Raw genomic sequence first — 20,084 nt, 5'->3', positions numbered from 1 at the left:
ACCTCTGGCAACCACTAGTTTGTTCTCTGTATCTGTGAGTTCAGTTTGTTGAATTTTTTTTTTTTTTTAAGATTCCACATAGAAGGGAGATACAGTATTTGTATTTCTGTTTTATTTCACATAGTATAATAGTCCCATGGTCAATTCATGTTGTCACAAATGACAGTATTTTCCTTTTCTATGGCTGAATAATATTCTAGTGTGTATGTGTGTGTGTGTCACATTTTCCGTATCCATTTATCCACTAATGAACACTTAGGTTGTTTCCATATCTCAGCTATTTTAAATAATGCTGCAATGAACATGAACTCGGTATTTGTATTTCCTTTGGATAAATACCCAGTAAGAGAATTGCCAGATCATATGGAGATTTAAGTTTGAGAGAGCGCTCTGTCCTCTCACTGTGACTTGATTTTCATGGAAGGGTGTTCATTCAATCATTTCCTCCCATAGTTGGGAGTGAATTCACCTTGTGTTGCACCCCAAACAGAAACCCAACCCTGACTCTGTACTTAGGTGCGGTCAATGCTATCAAAAGTAAACTCTTCAGTTAGGGCCCTAATAGAGTGATAGCAGAAAGTAAATTATTGGACAAGAAAGCTATAGCAACATACAGGCTACAGCATTGCCAAGAATGTAGCCACATCTCTCTATGGTGGGACTAATGGTGATTGGACCTCAATGCTGCCAGTTTACCCTGGTCAATGTGTTCAAACAGCCTGAAGGTGAAGAATGGTAAAAGTCTCTAAGGGAAATCTAGATCTGATCTTGACTTCCTTGCCTGAAGATACACTGCTTGCCTTTAAACACCAACAGTAAGTAATCATAAAAACATTGGGAGAATGTATTTGTAGCTCTTCCTTTAGTTAGTCCTTTAAATGAAATGGATTAAAACATTGAAAATGAAATGTTTTTAATTTTTAAGGGGGGGGTAGGATTGTTAGCAACTTAAAAAACAAGAATAAAGTTCAGGTGGACTTGCTTACTGAGAGAAAATGGGTTTTTAAACTTCTTTTATATTTTATTATTTTCCACCTTTATTGAAATATAATTAACATATTACATTGTGTCAGTGCATATAGCATGTTGATCTGATACATTTATATGTTTCAAAATTATTACCACCATAGCATTGGTGACCACCTCCATTATGTGATATAACTACTTTTTGGAGGAGAAGACATTTAAGGCATACTCTCTTAACTATTTTCAAATTTATAATACGTTATTGTTAACTATAATCACAATGCTGTACATTAGATTCCCAGAAACCAACCATCTTATATTTGGAAGTTTATACCCTTTGACATTTTGTTTACCCTGTAGCCCCTGGTAACCACCATTCCACTCTGGTTCTAGGAGTTCAGCTTTTTTAAACTTCACATATATGTAAGATCAGGTGGTAGTTTTATTTATCTGACTTATTTCACTTAGCACAGTGCCTTCAGGGTCAATCCATGTTGTCACAAAAGACAGCATTTCCCTCTTTTCTCATGAGTGAATAAAATTCCAGTGTGTGTGTGTGCGTGCTTGTGTGCGTGGGTGCATGCGTGTGTGCATGCACATGCCCCTGTGCATCTCCCATCCTCTTTATCCGTTCATCTGTGAATGGGCACTTATGTCATTTCCATGTCACAGCTATTGTGAATAATGCTACAAGAAACATGGAGTACAGATATCATTTCGATTTTCTTTTTGCATTTTCTTTGAATATATGTCCAGAAGTTGAATTACTAAATCATAGGGTAGTTCTATCTTTAATGTTTTGAGGAAACTCTATACTGTCTTCCACAGTGGCCGCACCAATTTACATTCCCACCAACAGAGCACAAAAGTCCCTTGTTTTTACATCCTTGCCAACTTGCCATTTCTTTTCTGTTTGATAATAGCCATTCTAATAGATATAAGGTAATACCTCACTGTGGTTTTGATTTGCATTTTCCTGGTGATTAGTGATGTTGAGAAACTTTTCATGTACCTACTGGCCATTTGTGGGTCTTATTTAGAAAAATGTTTCTTGAAGCACCTGGGTAGCTCAGCAGGTTAAAGCCTCTGCCTTCCGCTCAGGTCATGATCCCAGGGTCCTAGGATCAAGTCCCGCATCAGGCTCTCTGCTCAGCAAGGAGCCTGCTTCCTCCTCTCTCTCTCTCTCTGCCTACTTGTGGTCTCTTTCTGTCAGATGGATAAATAAAATCTTAAAAAAAAAAAAAGAAAGAAAGAAAGAAAGAAAGAAAGAAAAAGAGAAAGAAAGAAAGAAAGATGTTTCTTCAGTTCCTCTGGGAAAGAAATGTTTTTAAAAAGTGATATTGCTCCACACTCTGAACTATCAAAATATTCTTTACACTTAACATTTAAGAGCCAAAAGATGAGCAAACAATTCCTTTGGAGGATAAGAGGAACTCTGAGTTATTTAAATATGTGTCCCAGAGAACATATGGGGAAGGGAGTCAGGAGTAGCCTGTTCTGTGAGAAAGTATCTGAGATCCTTTGTGTCCAAAAGGATCCAACCTGCAATATTCCTCATGTTGTATCAGTGCTTCTACTCTACATTCATCAGGAAACTAAGCTATAGAAGATGGACTTAAAACATGGTGTCATGTGTTTAACAGCCTTCACTGGGGATGCAGCCTGCTAGGGTTCAAACTGTGCCCCTGCTGCTGTGATCAGAGTGGGGTACTTACTTCCCAAGTGCCTCAGTGTCATCATGCCATGACAGAACAGTAGAAGCCACCCCACATTAATTTAAAGATCTAAATTAAATAGTCTGCCTTAGGTTCTAGTCATGATCCTGGAGTCTCAGGATCAAGCCCTATATTGGGCCCCCTGCTCAGAAGGGAGTCTGCTCCTACCTCTGACCCTCACCACTCTTGTGCTCTCTCTCTCTCTCTCATTCCCTCTCCTTCTTAAATAAATAAAAATCTTTTTTTAGATTTGGAGGGGCAAGATGGTGGAGAAGTAGGAGACCCTATTTCACCCAGTTCCCTAAAGTAAGCTAATTATATACCAGAACCAGAACACTCCAAACACCCATTAAATCAGCATGAGATGTAGGATTTTACACTTCTGGATCTCCATGGGAACAGAAGACACCAGTGGAGAGGTAAAGCATACTGGAGATGATCAGACTGATATCGGAAGATAAACAGAAGGGGGAGGAAACCACCAGAAATGACCCACTGGAAAATAATAGCCCAATATGAAAGTGCCCTGTGATTGGGGACCAGCATTAACTTGGAGTCTGGTTAAAGGCACAAAAAAAGAGCAAAAGATCTTAAGGGGCAACTGGTGGAATCGGGCAGTCACAGGCATGGGCCTAAGCCCACGGACCCAGGATGGCTGCGGCTGGTGACCAACCATGCCAGAGAGAGTGCAGTGGAGCCCTCAGGGTTGTGGGTTTGCATCATGGCTCAACTGGGCATGATGCACTCCCGCCCCCACATGAGGGAGTCTGGTGACGGCGCCAGCCTGCACTCCTTAAACCTTTTGCACACTGCGCAACTGGGGTCTGATCTACTCTCCACCCACACCTGAGAAAATCTGTGCTGGCACTAGCCAGTGGTCTCTAGGACCAGCAGTGTAGCGATCCCATGGTGACAACCTGAGGTCTGGATGCCGGGCAGCAGTCCTGGCAAAGGCAACCACCGGAAGCAGGCTCCCCAGACCAATATTGCTCCCAGTTTTAGTGGCACGGGGGTGTAGAGACAAGCGGGCACTTCAGGCCACCCCTGAGACGGTGGTTGGGGATGTGCACTGCCTGTGGGAGTTTGCACAGTTCAGCGGAGTTTACAAAGGGGAGTCTGTGTGCTCTGGACCAACCAGTAGGAAGTGGATTGAGGCTTCTCATTGAGACAGAGGTCCAGATTACTTTCCACTAAACCTCCCAAAAGCTGCAGAGAGAGAGGGGGAAGCAGGCTCCCCACTAAGCAGAGAGCCTAATATGGGGCTCGATCCCAGGACCCTGAGATCATGACTTGAGCCAAAGGCAGAGGCTTAAGCCACTGAGCCACCTAGGTGCCCCAAAACAACTTTTGTTTTTAAAGATTTTATTTATTTATTTGACAGACAGAGATCACAAGTAGGTGGAGAGGCAGGCAGACAGAGAGAGAGGGGTAAGCATGCTCCCCACTGAGCAGAAAGCCCAATGTTGAGCAGAGGCTCAACCCACTGAGCCACCCAGGTGCCCCACAACTTTTATTTTTAAGTCATTCTCACTATTCTTGTTCTTTTTAATTTTTTAACCTACTTACCATTACAACTAGAGGTTTAATACAACATATTCCAAAATAACCTTTTAACTTGAACTTTTTTCATACATATACCTGCATTTTTCTTTTGCTTTTCTATTTTTTAATATGCATATAGATATAAGTTTCAAGGTAATCCTCTTTCCCTACTCAATACTACCCCTCTATATAAACCAGGTTTACTCTCCCTTTATCTCTGGAAAGTTGCGTCCTTTAACAAAGATATCAAGATACACCCAGGAAGAATCAAAATAACCTTCCTCACCCACATGGAGGATTTATAATCAGCTTCCCATCTACTTCTTCTGTCTGTGTTTTTGTGTATTCATTTTTGTTCTGGTATATAAATATTATCCTTGGGGTCCATTTTGAATCCAAATACTTGGAAGCTAAAGACCACCCTGCTTAATAATGTTTGGATCAACCAGGAAATCAAAGAACTTAACCAATGAGAATGAAGACACTTCGTCCAAAACCTAGGATACTGCAAAGGTGGTTCTAAGGGGGAAATACATAGCCATCCAAACCTCCCTCAAAAAATTGAAAAATCCAGAATACATCAGTTCTCTTTACACCTTAAAGAACTGGAGAATGAATAACAAATTAAGCCAACCCCACACACAAGAAGGGAAATAGTCAAGATTAGAGCAGAGATCAATGATATAGAAACTAGAGATAAAGTAGAACACATCAACAAAACTAGAAACTGGTTTTTTGAAAGAATCAATAAGATCAATAAACCACTGGCAAAACTAACCAAAAGAAAAGAGAGAGGACTCAAATTAAGAAAATTATAAATCAAAAGGTAGAGGTCACAACTAACACCAAGGAAATAGAAATAATCATTAGAAATTATTATCAAGAGTTATATGCCAATAAGTTAAGCAACCTAGACAAAATGGATGCATTCCTGGAAACCTATAAACTTCCAAAACTGAATCAAGAGGAAATTGACAACCTGAATAGACCAATATCTAGTAATGAGATTGAAGCAGTGATCAAAAATCTCCCCAAAAAACAGAGCCCAAGACCTGATGGGTTCCCTGGAGTTCTATCATACATTCAATAAGAAAAAAATACCTATTCTCCTAAGCTGTTTCAAAAAACTGAAACAAAAGTAAAAATTCCAGACTCTTTCTACAAAGCCATCATTATTCTGATCCCGAAACCAGGCAAAGACCCTACCAAAATGGAGAATTTCAGACCAATATCCCTGATGAATATGGAAACCAAGATTCTCAACAAGATCCTAGCTAATAGGATCCAACAGTGCATTAAAAAGATTATCCACCATGACCAGGTGGGATTCATCCCTGGGATGCAAGAGTGGTTCAACACTCATATATCAATCAATGTGATAAAACAAATCAATAAGAGAAGAGAGAAGAACCACATGGCCCTCTCAATTGATGCAGAAAAAGCATTTGACAAGATACAGCATCTCTTCCTGATTAAAATGATTCAAAGTATACAGATAGAGGGAATATTCCTCAACTTCATAAAATCTATCTATGAAAAACTCACACCTAATATCATCCTCAATGGGGAAAAGCTGACAGCCTTCCTTTGATATCAGGAACACGACAAGGATGTCCACTCTTACCGTTATTGTTCAACATAGTACTAGAAGTCCTAGCAATAGCAATCAGAAAACAAAAAGAAATAAAAGGTATTCAAACTGGCAATGAAGAAGTCAAACTCTCTCTCTTCGCAGATGACATGATACTTTATATGGAAAACCCAAAAGACTCCACCCCCAAACTACTAGAACTCATGCAGCAATTCAATAATGTGGCAGGATACAAAATCAATGTACAGAAATCAGTGGCTTTCTTATACTCTAACAATGAAAATATAGAAAGGGAAATTAGAGAATGAATTCCATTTACTATAGCTCCAAGAACCATAAGATACCTGGGAATAAACCTAACCAAAGAGGTAAAGGATCTGTACTCAAGAAACTACAGAACACTCATGAAAGAAGTTGAAGAAGACACAAAAAGATGGAAGACCATTCCATGCTCATGGATTAGAAGAATAAACATTGTTAAAATGTCTATACTGCCTAGAGCAATCTATACTTTCAATGCCATCTGAATCAAAGTTCCACCGGCATTTTTCAAAGAGCTGGAGCAAACAATCCTAAAATTTATATGAAACAAGAAGAGCCCCCAAATTGATAAGGAAATGTTGAAAAAGAAAAACAAAGCTGGGGACATCACATTGCCTGATTTCAAGCTTTACTACAAAGCAGTGATCACCAAGACAGCATGGTACTGGCACAAAAACAGACACATAGATCAGTGGAACAGAGTAGAGAGCCCAGATATGGACCCTCAACTCTACGGTCAAATAATCTTTGACAAAGCAGGAAAAAATATACAGTGGAAAAAAGTCTCTTCAATAAATGGGTGCTGGGAAAATTGGACAGCTGTATGTAGAAGAATGAAACTCGATCATTCTCTTACACCATACACAAAGATAAACTCGAAATGGATAAAAGACCTCAATGTGAGGCAGAAATCTATAAGAATCCTAGAGGATAACATAGGCAGTAACCTCTTCAACATTGGCCACAGCAACTTCTTTCAAGATACGTCTCCAAAGGCAAAGGAAACAAAAACGAAATGAACTTCTGGGACTTCATCAAGATCAAAAGCTTCTGCACAGCAAAGGAAAGAGTCAACAAAACAAAGAGACAACCCACAGAATGGGAGAAGATAGTCATAAGTGACACCACAGACAGACAGCTGATATCCAAGATCTATAAAGAATTCCTCAAGCTCAACACACACAAATCAGATAATCACATCAAAAAATGGGCAGAAGACATGAACAGACACTTCTCCAAAAAAGACATACAAATGGCTAACAAACACATGAAAAAATATTCATCACCAGTAGCCATCAGGGAGATTCAAATCAAAACCACATTGAGATACCACCTTACACCAGTTAGAATGGCCAAAATTTACAAGACTGTAAACAACACATGTTGGAGAGGATGTGGAGAAAGGGGAACCCTCTTACACTGCTGGTGGGAATGCAATTTGGTGCAGCCACTTTGGAAAACAGTGTGGAGATTCCTTAAGAAAGTAAAAATAGAGCATCCCTATGACCCTGCAATTGCACTACTGGGTATTTACCCCACAGATACAGATGTAGTGAAAAGAAGTACCATTTGTACCCCAATGTTCATAGCAGCAATGGCCACAGTCATCAAACTAGAAAGAGCCAAGAGGCCCTTCAACAGACAAATGGATAAAGAACATATGGCCCATATATACTATGGAGTATTATGCCTCCATCAGAAAGAATGAATACCCAACTTTTGTATCAACATGGACGGATTCAAAGAGATTATGCTGAGTGAAATAAGTCAAACAGAGAGAGTTAATTATCGTATGGTTTCACTTACTTGTGAAGCATTAGGAATAACACAGAGGACATTGGGAGATGGAAAAGAGAAGTGAGATGGGGGAAATCAGAGGGGGAGACAAACCATGAGAGACTGTGGACTCTGAGAAACAAACTGAGGGTTTTGGAGGGGCAGGGAGAGGGAGGTTGGGTGAGCCTGGTGGTGGGTATTATGGAGGGCACGTATTGCATGGAGCACTGGGTGTGGTGCATAGTCAATGAATTTGGGAACACTGAAAATAAAATAAAATAAAAATCTTTTTTAAAAATTTATTAATTAAATAGTAAAAAAAAGTGAAATTCTTGAACAGTGTCATTTATATGGTAAGTCTTATAATGCCATCATATTTAATGTCATAAAAATGACAGAAGAAAGGAAGGAAACTGCTTAACAATGAACTAAAGTACTTTTTCAAGTTTCTTCACCAGATCACAAACACCTTGAAGAACTATAACTATATTGTCAAAACAAAACAAAGAAAAACAACTCACATTGGCTGACATCAACATCATGGAGTTGTACATAGAGATAAAATACCAGTCCAGGCAAGTCTGCTGTGTCCTTGAAACACCCAATGACTATAACAGTTTCTGGAGAGAAGTATATCAGAGTAGGAAGTCCTAGAAGAACTGAGGCCGGAGAAACAGAGGCAGTGACTAAGACCTTGTCACCAACACCATAAACTGTAAGACTGAGAGGGACAATGACCCACCACCATGGGAGTCATCCACATTCTACCTGTTGTGAAGCCACCAACCCAAAACATGTTCCCAAAGTTCTTCCTTCAGAAGGCAAAAATTCCATCCTTCAGTTACCCTCCAAGACCTGTTTCTATGAAATAACCCCATGCATTCTGAGGAACCAAGGTAAACCCACCCTATTTATTTACATAGATCCCTTAGTTTTGCTGATAACTTGGTTTCAGTCCCAGAGCTGAGATGCATTAAAATTTTTAAAAAATAAAGAAAAAGAGTATGCTCTGGAGAAAAATATCATTATATTCTGGTTACAAAAAGAACATAAAATCAGCAGAAAATTCAGAAAATACAGAGCAGCAGAAAGGGCAACTATAATTAGATCCTACTTACTTATCATCCCCCCAACTTGATAAATACTGTCTTTTTACTTTTACACATTCTGGGTGTTGGGTAGTTTCATTTGCAATGTAATTTTTCATTTAATTTATTTTAAATTTTAGTTTGTCAACTTATTGATTTGATCTATTTCTCTGGTAATTACTGATGTTAGTATTTTCCCATGTATTTTTTGGCCATGTCATTTTTGTGAAGTGTCTGTTCAAATCTTTTGCCCATTTTTCTCTTGGAGTGTTAGTCTTTTTATCATGGATCTGAAGGAGTTCTGTGTATAACATGGATATGAGTCTTTTGACAAATACTTCCTCTGACTTTGTAGATTGCCTTTTTACTCTCTTAATGTGTTTTTGACAAACATAATTCTTCATTTTAATCTAATTTTGTGTTTGTTTTCCTTTATGGTCTATGTTTGTTTGAGTCTATTTAATGAAGCTTGGCTTTTCTAAAGGTCATAGAAATGTCCTCTCGTGTTTCCTTCTAAAAGCTTTATTGTTTCACTCTTGCATTTAGATCTATAATCTACCTAGTATTGATTTTCATGTATGGTATATGATGAGGTGAGAATTCAGCATCTTCCAGCTGGATATCCAATTTCCAGCATTATTAGTTGAAAAGGTGATAATTTCCTCTTCTCCATTGCAGTGACACCTTTGTAAACCTGATGACTGTTTCTGTGTGGGTCCATTTGTGGAATCTCTCTGCCCTCTCATCAGACTATTTGTCCTTGCACAAATACCACACTGCCTTAATTAACGTCATCTTTTAATAAATCTTGATATCAAGTAGTTTAAGTTAAAATCATTCAGACTTTGGGCCATAAACAATCAGGAGATAACTTGATGTGAACTCATAAAACTTAATTTATATGCTAAGTGCATGGGAGACCAGAAAAAAGTGGCCAGAGGTGAAAAGATCTCCTAGAAAAGTCTGCAATGTTACACTTCATCTGCTGTGGATGCAGAAGAAGGAGACATGCATAGTAGTTTCTATCCATAAATTCTTTGATTGAATGAACCATGGGTTTATTCACTGCTTAGAGTTGCAATCAGTACTTATATGTTAAATTTATAACTGACGTTGTTAAGTAGGGGGCCTTCTGCCTGAAGATGATGCTTCAGATGTGGATGATGGTGCTACCATAACAAGCGGAGAGCATGAGGCAGGTGAAACATGCAGTGCCAAGTGGCTCTCAAATTGGCACAGCCTTAGCAGGTGGTTGGAAATGAGGGACTTCACAGAGAAAGATTGTGAGTTAGTGCCGAGAACTTATGAGTCAGCCAAGGTTCCAAGATTTAACAGCACTGGAGTAAGTGAGCTTGTCAAAGAGAAGAGGACAGAATGAAGAAAAATGGATTGAGATTATAGAAAGAAAAAAAAAAAGCTTTGGGATACAGGAGGAAGAGGTGTCAGTGAAGAAGCATCATGAGATGCAGAGTCAAAGAAGACAAGAAGACGTTGGCAGGAGGGGTGGCTGGGGTGCCTGGTTATACTTAAATTCCAAAAAGAAAAGCACAGGTTGGGAGTTGCCAGAACTGTAGCAACTCAGAGATAATTTAACACGGGCATAGATTCCATTTCCTGATAGCCGAAGACACGAGAGAATATGATCTGTGTCCATGAAGGTACACCCTCTGTAGGACAAGGCAAAGTATAAATAAATACACACTTAGCTAGGCTCTAGACTTTGTTCTGTCTGTGCATTTAGGTTTGGCTGAGTACACTTTGGGAAGAAAGGCAAGAAGAACCAGCAGTTTAAAGCACTTACTATGTACTAGACAGGGTGTTTTCATTAACATTGCTGTTTTTTAATCTTAAAACATTAGTGGGAGACAGGAACTGTCACCCACATTCAGAAAGGGAGTTAAGCTAAGAAGCCAAGCAAAGGAAGAACACTAAAGGAGTGAGAGTCTGTTCGGAGCTGGATGCATCTGTTCCTGAAGCCAAGTTCCCATTTTCCCACAGGTCCAAGTGTTTTAGATTCTCTGCCAGACAAAGGAGCTGCCACAGCATGAAATCCAGGTTCTGCTGCCAAGCTCAGTTACCAACAGGCATGCACAGATTCTGGGCAGTGAACTCAGAGGAAGGAACAGTATGTTCATCCAAACAGCCCTCAAGTTTGCATACACTCAAGGGAAATTTGCAGAGAGGTCAAAGCTACATTTGACCTTGTTTACATTTCTTCCACATTAGGCAAGGTCACAGGGTTTGTTCCTGTTTAATATCAATACTTACAGGAATGACTCCATATTACTGTACTGATGCAAAGTGCCACCCAAAGGGCCTTTACCTGCTGAAGGCTTTGCATGCCTCTGACACTAATTTGAGCCTCTGCAATTGCCATACCCAAGGAACACTTTCCTGCTTCCTTGGAATGCACTTTACGTGCCCACGGACCCTTGATCAGGCCTTTGGGCTGCTGATTCTCAGCTGGAGCTTGAAGGTAAGAATATGGCTTAAAAGAAATCCTTAACTCACCGATTTTTTTTTTAAATTTTTACTATGGTAATATAATATGTACTGCTGTATAAATAGAATTGATTAACTAAAGCCAGAGAGTATTTTAAGGAACCCAAAAAATAGAAGGTATTTGCAACCAATACATACCTACCTAACAGTATAAAGCCTAGAAATTCAGGACCCAGAGGCAAAAATCTCCAAAATCGCTGTCCTGTAGTACCATCTCTCTTTCCCACTCAGATCTTCCCTTACATGTTGAGCCTGCAAAGGGGATTGGACCAAGTCCCTGAGCTCCAGCAGAGTTGGACATAAAAACAAGTAATTTTAGGACAGTGGAGTAAGAACTATAAAATATACATACAAAATGCTACAAGGTCCTGTGAGAAGGCACTCTTTCTGTCCATGGAGTCAGAGACAGCTTCACAAAGGAGGCCATGCATTATATGATCTGACCTGGAGGGATGACAAAGCTTCCAGCTGGTTGCTCAAGTGGCAATTTTTGTGCCTTTGTGCCTGTAAAGGAAAAACTCTTCCTGTGCTCTCCTTCATGTTACTTAGATAGCAAACTTTATACTACTGTGACCAGATATGAGGTAGAGGGTGGGGGCTCCCCACACCAAGCAACCTCCCATTCTCTGGATGCCGGCCGGCCATTCAATTCTGACACTCTTTACTTGGAGATAGCATCAGATCCCACAGGTTAAAGGCTCAGTGCCACAAGACTGCCCCCCCAACTCTGACATAAGATGTCAGTCACAAGTTCAGGTTACAGCATGTGTTTCTTACCAACCGCCTTTAAGATTGAAGGTTCTCATGACCCTTTTTCTAAATTTGTTTAATTTGTTAGAGTGCTTCACAGAACTTGGGAAAACACTTTACTTACTAGATTACTAGACTATTATAAAAGGATATAACTCAGGAACAGCCAGATGGAAGAGATGCACAGAACAATGTATATGGGAAGGAGCACAGAGATTCTATGCTCTCTCCAAGGACACTGCCCTGCCAGCAACTCCACGTATTCATCAACCTGGAAGCTCTCTGAGCCCCATCTTTTTGGGGTACATTTATATTTTAGATTATATTTTTGTTTTCATATATATATATATTTGAAAAAATAGAAATACATCAAAATAATAATTCCTAGGTGATGAATTTTTCTTTGTACATTTGGGCTTATTCTAAATTTTCTGGTACATATATATACTCACAATAAAAGACAGGAGGGGTAATTTTTTTTTTTAATGTGAAGTTTGCAGAAAGACACTGTCTGCAACCCTAGACAAGTTATTGATCATGACTCCTAGCTCCCTCACATTTATGAGTGTAAATTATTCCCTCCTAGTAAAATTGTAATATGAATTAAAAGAGGAGAAAAAAAGTTTTAAGAGATCTAACATAGAAGGACTGTAAAAAAATGTTCTCTCCTCTCTCTTAAAGTTGATCACACAGTAATTTCAGTATCATCCAAACTCCACTTCTTTGACATATTGTCAACACAGCCACTACTTAACACTTGAAAATTTTTTGAAATAGTTCATCTTTCATTTCTGAAAACACAGTCTCCATTCTAAGGGACTTGACTCAGTCTAAAAGTAGAAGCCACCTCGAAAACAAGCCTCACAATGTGGCACTAACTCCTTCTCACCCACTCCCTGGAAAGGCTGGGCCAGATTCTTTTATTTGACTTCCAGTAAGTATGTACTATTACATCTCCTGTAAAGATCCTTTTAGCTCTAGAGTCCTTTTATGCAACACTTAAAATGAGTTTGGGCTCTAAGCCCAGCACATAGCTATCTCAATAACCAATTATTCTGGAGTAATATGGCCCAGTACTCCTGGCTTCCTCATTTTGTGCATTTAAAGCAAAAAAACTGATTCAAAACATGGGCAGAAGATTTAAATGGACACTTCTCCAAAAGAAAAATATGAATGACACATAGGCACATGGAAAGACGCTCAGCATCACTAATCATTAGAGAAATGAAAATCAAAACCACAGAGGAATATCATCTCATACCTATTAAGATTACTATCATAGAGATTAAAAATTTTTTAAAACATGTACTTAATAAATACAATAAAGTAATAAACAGAAAATAAGTAGTGTTGGCAAGGATGTGAAGAAATTAGAAACCTGTGCCTTTCTGGTGGGAATGTTAAAGGGTGTGGGCTGCTGTGGAAAACAGCATGGCAAGTTCTCAAAAACTTAAATGTGAAATTACCATATGACCAAGCAATTACAATACCAAATAGTTGAAAGGCGTGTTCATAGCAGCATTACTTACAAAAGCCAAAAGTTAGAAGCAAGCCAAGTGTCCATGTATGGATGAATGGACAAACAAAATGTGGCATATACACAGAATGGAACATTATTCAGCCTCAAAAAGGAAGGAAATTCTGACCCATGTTACAACATGGATGAATTCTAGAGACATTATGCTGAGTGAAATAAGTCAATCACAAAAGGACAAATACTGTATGATTCTATTGATTTGAAGGACCTAGAGTAGACATGTTTATAGAGACAGAAAGTAGAAGGGGATGGGGGGAAAGGAGCAATGGAGTGTTAGTTGGGAAGATGGAAAAGTTCTGGACATAGATGTTGGTGATGGCTGCACAACACTGGAAATGTACTTAATGCCACTGAACTGTGTACTTTAAAATAGTTTAAATGGTAAATTTTATGTTATGTGTATTTTACCACAATTGTTTTAAAAGTCCCCTCCATCCTCTGCCTGCGGGGACTGCCCCTCCCATTGCAAGACAGTATGGCCCTGGCTGCAGCATTGGAGGAACAGCTACAACTGAGAGAGGTCTCGGGGATCCCCTTGCAGGCTAGCACAGTGGACAACTGGAGCCAGATCCAGAACTTTGAGGCCAAGCCGGATGATCTTCTCATCTGTACCTATCCTAAATCAGGTGACTCTGGGACCTGGGGAACAACCAGACTTTGGCTTGCAGAATCAGCAAGGGTTGTTCACATCAGTTAGAATCCCCCTTCATATGGTGTTTGCACTCATTCAAGGAAATCTGCTCCTTCTCACTGTTCCATGACAAGGCGATCCTGGAATGCTTCATGTTCCCAGGTTTATCCGGGGTCAAACATAATGGCATTAGAGAACCCAGCCTGCTGTGCTCTGTCATGGACTGCTCTTGGGTGACAGTGTTGTGTGGCTTTGCCTGGGCTGCTCTTTCTCTCCATAAGAGACCGTGTGGGTTTTTCCCGCATGGATGTCCACCTGTTGTGACTGACAGGATCTTGACCTGAGGGGAGGTTGGACCAAACACCAGCAGTCTCTATATTCCCTTTCCTCCCCACGACACTCAAGACTGATTGTCTAACCAGCTTCTTCTTGTTGTCCTTTCCCCTTGGGCCCCAGGCACCACATGGATTCAGGAAATTGTGGACATGATTGAGCAGAATGGAGATGTGGAGAAATGTCAGAGAGCCATCATTCAACACCGCCATCCTTTCATTGAGTGGGCTCGGCCGCCCCAGCCCTCTGGTGAGAGCTCCTCACCTCCTACCCTGGCTCCTTTCTCTTTCTTCTTTTAAGAGTTTATTATTTAGAGAAGTATTAGGCTTACAACAAAGTAGAGGCACAGAATTTCCCACACATGCACAGTCTTCTCTCCCAGATGGTGTATTTGTTACAGTTGATGAGCCTACACAGACATGTCATAATCACCCAAAGCCCATAGTTCACACCAGGATTTGCTCTGGATGTTGTATATTCTATGGATTTGGACTAACATACATGACCTGGATCCAGCACTGTACTACGATACAGAGTAGTTACACTCCCCTAAAAATCCTCTGTGAGCCCCTTGTTCACCCTCCCTGCTCCTCAACCCCTGACAACCACTGATCTGTTCGCTGTCTACAGTTTTACCTTTTCCAGAATGTCATATAGTTGAAATCATACAGTATGTGGCCTTTTCAGACTGCCTTCTTTCACTTAGTAATGTGCGTTTCAGTTTCTTCTATGTCTTCTCATGGCTTGAGAGCTCTTTTCTTTTCAGTGCTGAATACTATTCCATTGCTTAGATGTGCCATAGTGTATTCATTCACCTACTGAAGGTCCTGGAGGCTCTCCTTCCTTTCTCTTCCTCTCTCTCTTGTCTCTGAATTATTCTCTCCTCTATTTTGTCTCTTTCTTCTCCCCCCCATTCTCTCTCTCATTCTCATTTCTATAAGCATGTGTTTCCTCCTCTTTTTTTCCTTCCCTGATTCTTTCTACATATTACCTAAGGTTATTTGCCAAAAGCGAATCACCAAGTAAAAAGGAATCTGCCTTATTTTCTTCTTAAATGTTCCCTCTGACTATTGCTGCTGTAGAACACACAGAGAGGTTGGAGAGTTATTTATGGAACAATTCATTCTTTCTTTTTAGCAAACATAATGCATTTGCCAAACATTTCTGTTCTGTAGGGAAATTTTTTTAAGGTAATACTCAACCTAGAAATTTTTTTCTTCACACCAAAAAAAAAAAAAAAAAAAAAAAAAAAAAGACAACCAAAATATGAAAGAAGCCGTTCCAGCTGCTGGAAGCATTTTTTGGAACAAGGATAGGAGGGAGGCCTACATCTCTATGTTTCAGCATTGCATAGGTCAGCAGAATAAAAAAAAAAAAAAATTGGAAACTCACCTAGCTAGAGCTACAGAATTATAGACAATACAAGTCTGGTGTTGAAGTCTAACTTGGAGCAATTGTGGACAGAGAAGAGATCCGATAAATCTAGCAATGCGTTGAGATAGAGAAATTCTTGATCTGACATGCATAAGACCTAAAACATGCACAAGTGTATGTCCAGGTTAGAACAGCCCTGAGGCATTTGTTTGTCCTTATGGTTCCACTTACCCTGCTGCTCAGATTCCTCTGGTCCTCAGTTCCTGTCTATCTGATTGACCATTAGCTTATTACTAAGACCAGGGCCTGGTCTGATGCCTTCTCTGAACTACGTGTGGGGCTCTGACCCCCCGCAAAGGGCACTGTCTGCCTGCTTAACTCTGATCTCACTCTTTGTGTCGTCAGGGCCTTCCATTTTTGTTGATGTCTGGTCTTTTGACGCCTTGAGCAGCAGGATTGCATAATGGTTAAAGACAACCAGGGTTTAAGTCCTGACGCCACCACTCACTCAGTGACCTTTAACAAGTTACTTACCCTCTCTGTGTTACAGTTTCCTCAGATGCAAAATGTCAGTAGAATTAGTGCCTACCTCAAAAAGTCATTGTGAGGATTAAATGAGTTAATGTGTGTAGAAAGCTTAGAGCAGTGCCTAGCACAGAGTGGATCCTATGAAATGTTAGGTATTACTGACCACCTCAAGGGCATGGGTTCCCTGGGTTATCCAAGCCCAGCTTTTGATCTCACATCTACATCCCACCCCTGCCACCACTGCCTTAATTCTGAAATTTGGAAGGTTTAAGAGAGAATGAAAAGTCAAAGCATGATTTCTAGTGAGGGATTCTTGGCAGTGAGGAGCAGAGTGTGCTGTCACTAAGTTAGCATAAGAAACAAAAGAGAGCTTCTCTCAAGGCAATGCCCACAGCTGCAGAATTCAGGAAAGGATGATAACCAATAGCCCAGCATGGCCCATCATATATAAATGGTTCTTTAAAACCTAAGGTGCCCCATGTCCAAAAATGTTACAAACAGTTACAGGATTTATGGTCTTTCCAGCCACAAACAGACAGAGGCCAGGTGGAGATCAGCTGGGCAGTACTTTTATTTCAGGGTAGATGGTCCCTGCCACTGGAGGTAAGGGCTATAGACTGATGGGTCTTGGTCAGTTATACCAACCATCCACGGAGGGTTCAGGAGTGGACAGACACTGCTGCCCGTTATGCAAGCTTGTGTCCCACATAGCCTCCCTCCGAGGCCTCCTTCCATACCACCTGCACCAACTTCCAGCTACAAAGCTGTTTGACATCAAAAGTATTGCATATGTGACTGATCACTGAGAGCAGGGCTGGGAAACACCCCAGGGGCACCTGGGTGGTTCAATCAGTTGAGCATCCAACTCTTGATTTTGTGGACAGAGAAGAGATCTGATCTCAGGGTCTTGAGATCAAACCCACCCACCCCAGCTCTGTCACAAGACCTAGCTTGTCCATTCTCAGCTTCCATCTCCTCATCCTCAAAGTGACAGATTAATATAAGCTCCCTTCCAGCTCTGAAGCTGTAGGAATCTAGAGAAGTGATGGTAATCTCTATAATCTCATTATGAAATCCCAAAAGAAAGTCAAGATATAAGGAGAAAGATGGGAGGGATGGAACATTCAGGACAGATCCCAGAATGTAACTTCCCCCATGCAATACTTGTACTATGCAGATCTTTCCTCTTGATTTACTTTAAAGGGGTGGAAAGAGCCAACGCAATGCCCTCTCCACGGATACTAAGGACTCATCTTCCAACTCAGCTGTTACCTCCATCTTTCTGGGAGAACAACTGCAAGGTAAGAGAGCAACAGTTTCCCTTGGGACTCGCAGTAGACTAGGTCTCCTGGGAGCAAAGCCCCCACTCCCTAACTCACAGCAATGTCATCATATTTACTCCTCCACCATCTCTGAAGTCAGCAATAAGAGCAGATGTAAAGTTTTCTCTGTACTCTTCAGGATATTTACCTGAATGATTTTCCAGCAAGACATGGAGGCAAAAGCCAGACTGAATTTTTGGAGAGAACTAGAGATAATGAGTGTCCACAGTGACCCAAGGGTGTGGGTAACTAAGACTTAGAGCAGAGAAGAAAAACTGAGGAGAAAGAAAAAAATTCCTGAAGATCATTTAAAAGGGTGAATAGAAGGAGCTACATTACTTAAGAGGAACATTTGGCCTTAGCTTCTGGTGAACTCTGGGATCATGACCTGAGCCGAAGGCAGAGGCTTTAACCCACTGAGCCACCCAGGGGCCCCTAAAATGGAATTTCTTACTAAATTAAACAAATGGGATTTCTGTAACTGAAACAAGATATAAGCATTTGCTATAAAAATTCAGTAACAGGTCTCTGGTTTGCCAACCCTCGGGTGGCTCTCCCCAGGGGATGGAGGAGGGCACGGTGCACACTGGGGCCTCGAAGGCACCAGTTTACTGGGGCAGGTTAGAAAATTTCGTGGGTGGCAGCTGGGTGGCCATGTGGGCAGAAAGCCCACCATGGTTGAGGGAGGAGGTGCCCCGTACCACTTCATCTCCCTGCTTGCTACTCGGTCTGCTGGCCTAGGGCAGGGCTTCCACTCCTCCTGAGCTGCACCTGCAGGACTCACCCTCAGAAGCGAAGGCTTCTCTCCCTCCTGCTGTCCCCAGGCTTGTGGCCATCAGCTTCATTACCACCGTCTCTGCTTTGGCATGCAAAGCATGAATCTTAGGAAGACCGTGTTCCTTGCACCTAAAACTACCACCACAAAACTGGAGGTAGAAACCAAGGCCTGACAATGGAATTTCATTTTGGTGTTTGTGGGATGTGAGGTTGCCATGAAAATAGCTACTGTTGCTATCTATTGTCATGAATCTTTCACAAAATGTGTTATTGATCACCTGTGGCTATTTCACATCAGTTTCTTCGTTTCTTTCTTTTTAGCCCTTTCAAATTCTAAGAAAAAAAAACAAGAATTTAAAAAAATCCACTCCCACACAAAAATTCAACAAAGTGCGGAATAAACACAGAAGAGAGAATTAATGAACTTGCAGGGGGAAACAGGATGGAGTTTTGAGGAGAGAAAGAGTCTTGTGACTGGAGGGGAGAAACATGAGAGGAAAGATTAATAAAATGATTACCAAGCAGTGCTCACAACTGGGAAGCGCTAGGGTCGTTAGGAGGCAGAGGGGTTAAGGGTAAATTGTGGCCAAGAGCCTTTATTGTAGTTTCCAAGGGAGGGAATGGGTGAGACAGGTAATCAGGTTTAGGATTGGGTAGTTTGGATGATTTCTGCAGGCTCCAGGGCATAGATGGCTGCCCCTCGTTGTGTGGTCCTGGCTCTGGGGTAAATAGAGCAAGTAGATAGTGGCCCAATAAGGGAGGTGTAGGCTCAGGACTGGTTGGCTTGCTTGTAAAAACTGAGCTTGATAGTAACTTGTTAATATCTGTAGTAACCAGCTAAAACTGGTAGGGGCAGTCTATCCAGGGTCTGCAAGGCAACAGCAAGGTAAGCGATGGTTCCGATTCAAAGCATCAGAATACAGAAAATGGCACTATTGACATTTTGGACCAGATAATTCCTTTGGCAGGTGGCATGAGGCAGGGGGATGTCCTGAGTATTGTACAATGTTGAGCAGCACCCCTGCTCTTTATTCACTAGATGCCAGTAGCACTGTCATCCCCAGTTGTAAAAGCAAAAACACTTCCAGGCATTGCCAAATACCCCCTTGCATGCAAAATCATTCTCAATTGAGAACTGTTTTAGGGTTTAAAAAAAAAACAGCATCCCTATGAAATGACTGGTCATGGATGTGAGGTAGCTACTCAATGAGGCCAGCTCAGGATTCTTGCAGTCAGAAAGAGAGTCAAGTACTTAGCAATCACGATGAGATTAAAGGTCAAATTGGGATAAAGGGAAAAACTGGAAAGGTAAAAGGATACAAGGTTGTTGTCAAAATAAAACGTAAACAGGATGCTTTGTAGAGCAAGAATTGAAGTTGATGAAAATAATAATAGAGTTGATGATAGCAGGGGGAAAAAATGAGACCATGAAGCCATCCTGCTTTTTTTCTTTTTAATAAACATATAATGTATTTTTATCCCCAGGGGTACAGGTCTGTGAATCGCCAGGTTTACACACTTCACAGCACTCACCATAGCACATACCCTCCCCAATGTCCAAAACCTCCCTTCTCCCAACCCCCCTCCCCCCAGCAACCCTCAGTTTGTTT

General features: G+C 40.9%; 1 protein-coding gene across 4 annotated transcripts in view; it reads left to right on the top strand.

Moving 5' to 3' along the window:
- The first annotated feature begins 675 nt into the window (after positions 1 to 675).
- The window catches only part of LOC101682054 (sulfotransferase 1C2), a 32,933-nt gene continuing 13,524 nt past the window's right edge, over positions 676 to 20,084 (top strand). The window contains exons 1-4 of one of the 4 annotated variants that reach the window (XM_045077607.1): positions 676 to 815; positions 13,935 to 14,135; positions 14,597 to 14,722; positions 17,579 to 17,676. In XM_045077607.1, the coding sequence (XP_044933542.1) occupies positions 13,985 to 14,135; positions 14,597 to 14,722; positions 17,579 to 17,676 (375 nt within the window). In that variant the 5' untranslated portion in view covers positions 676 to 815; positions 13,935 to 13,984. Of the gene's footprint in view, positions 816 to 11,001; positions 11,197 to 13,934; positions 14,136 to 14,596; positions 14,723 to 17,578; positions 17,677 to 20,084 lie in introns of those variants that run through there. The other 3 variants (XM_013062390.2, XM_004764352.3, XM_004764351.3) reach the window with 3 other exon arrangements.

This window comes from Mustela putorius, unplaced genomic scaffold (genome assembly GCF_011764305.1).
Source record: "Mustela putorius furo isolate JIRA1106 unplaced genomic scaffold, ASM1176430v1.1 tig00000224_pilon_pilon_pilon, whole genome shotgun sequence".
NCBI classification, from domain to species: Eukaryota; Metazoa; Chordata; class Mammalia; order Carnivora; family Mustelidae; genus Mustela; species Mustela putorius.
Note: the sequence above shows the minus strand (reverse complement) of the source record. Positions and strands in the feature narration are given on the sequence as shown.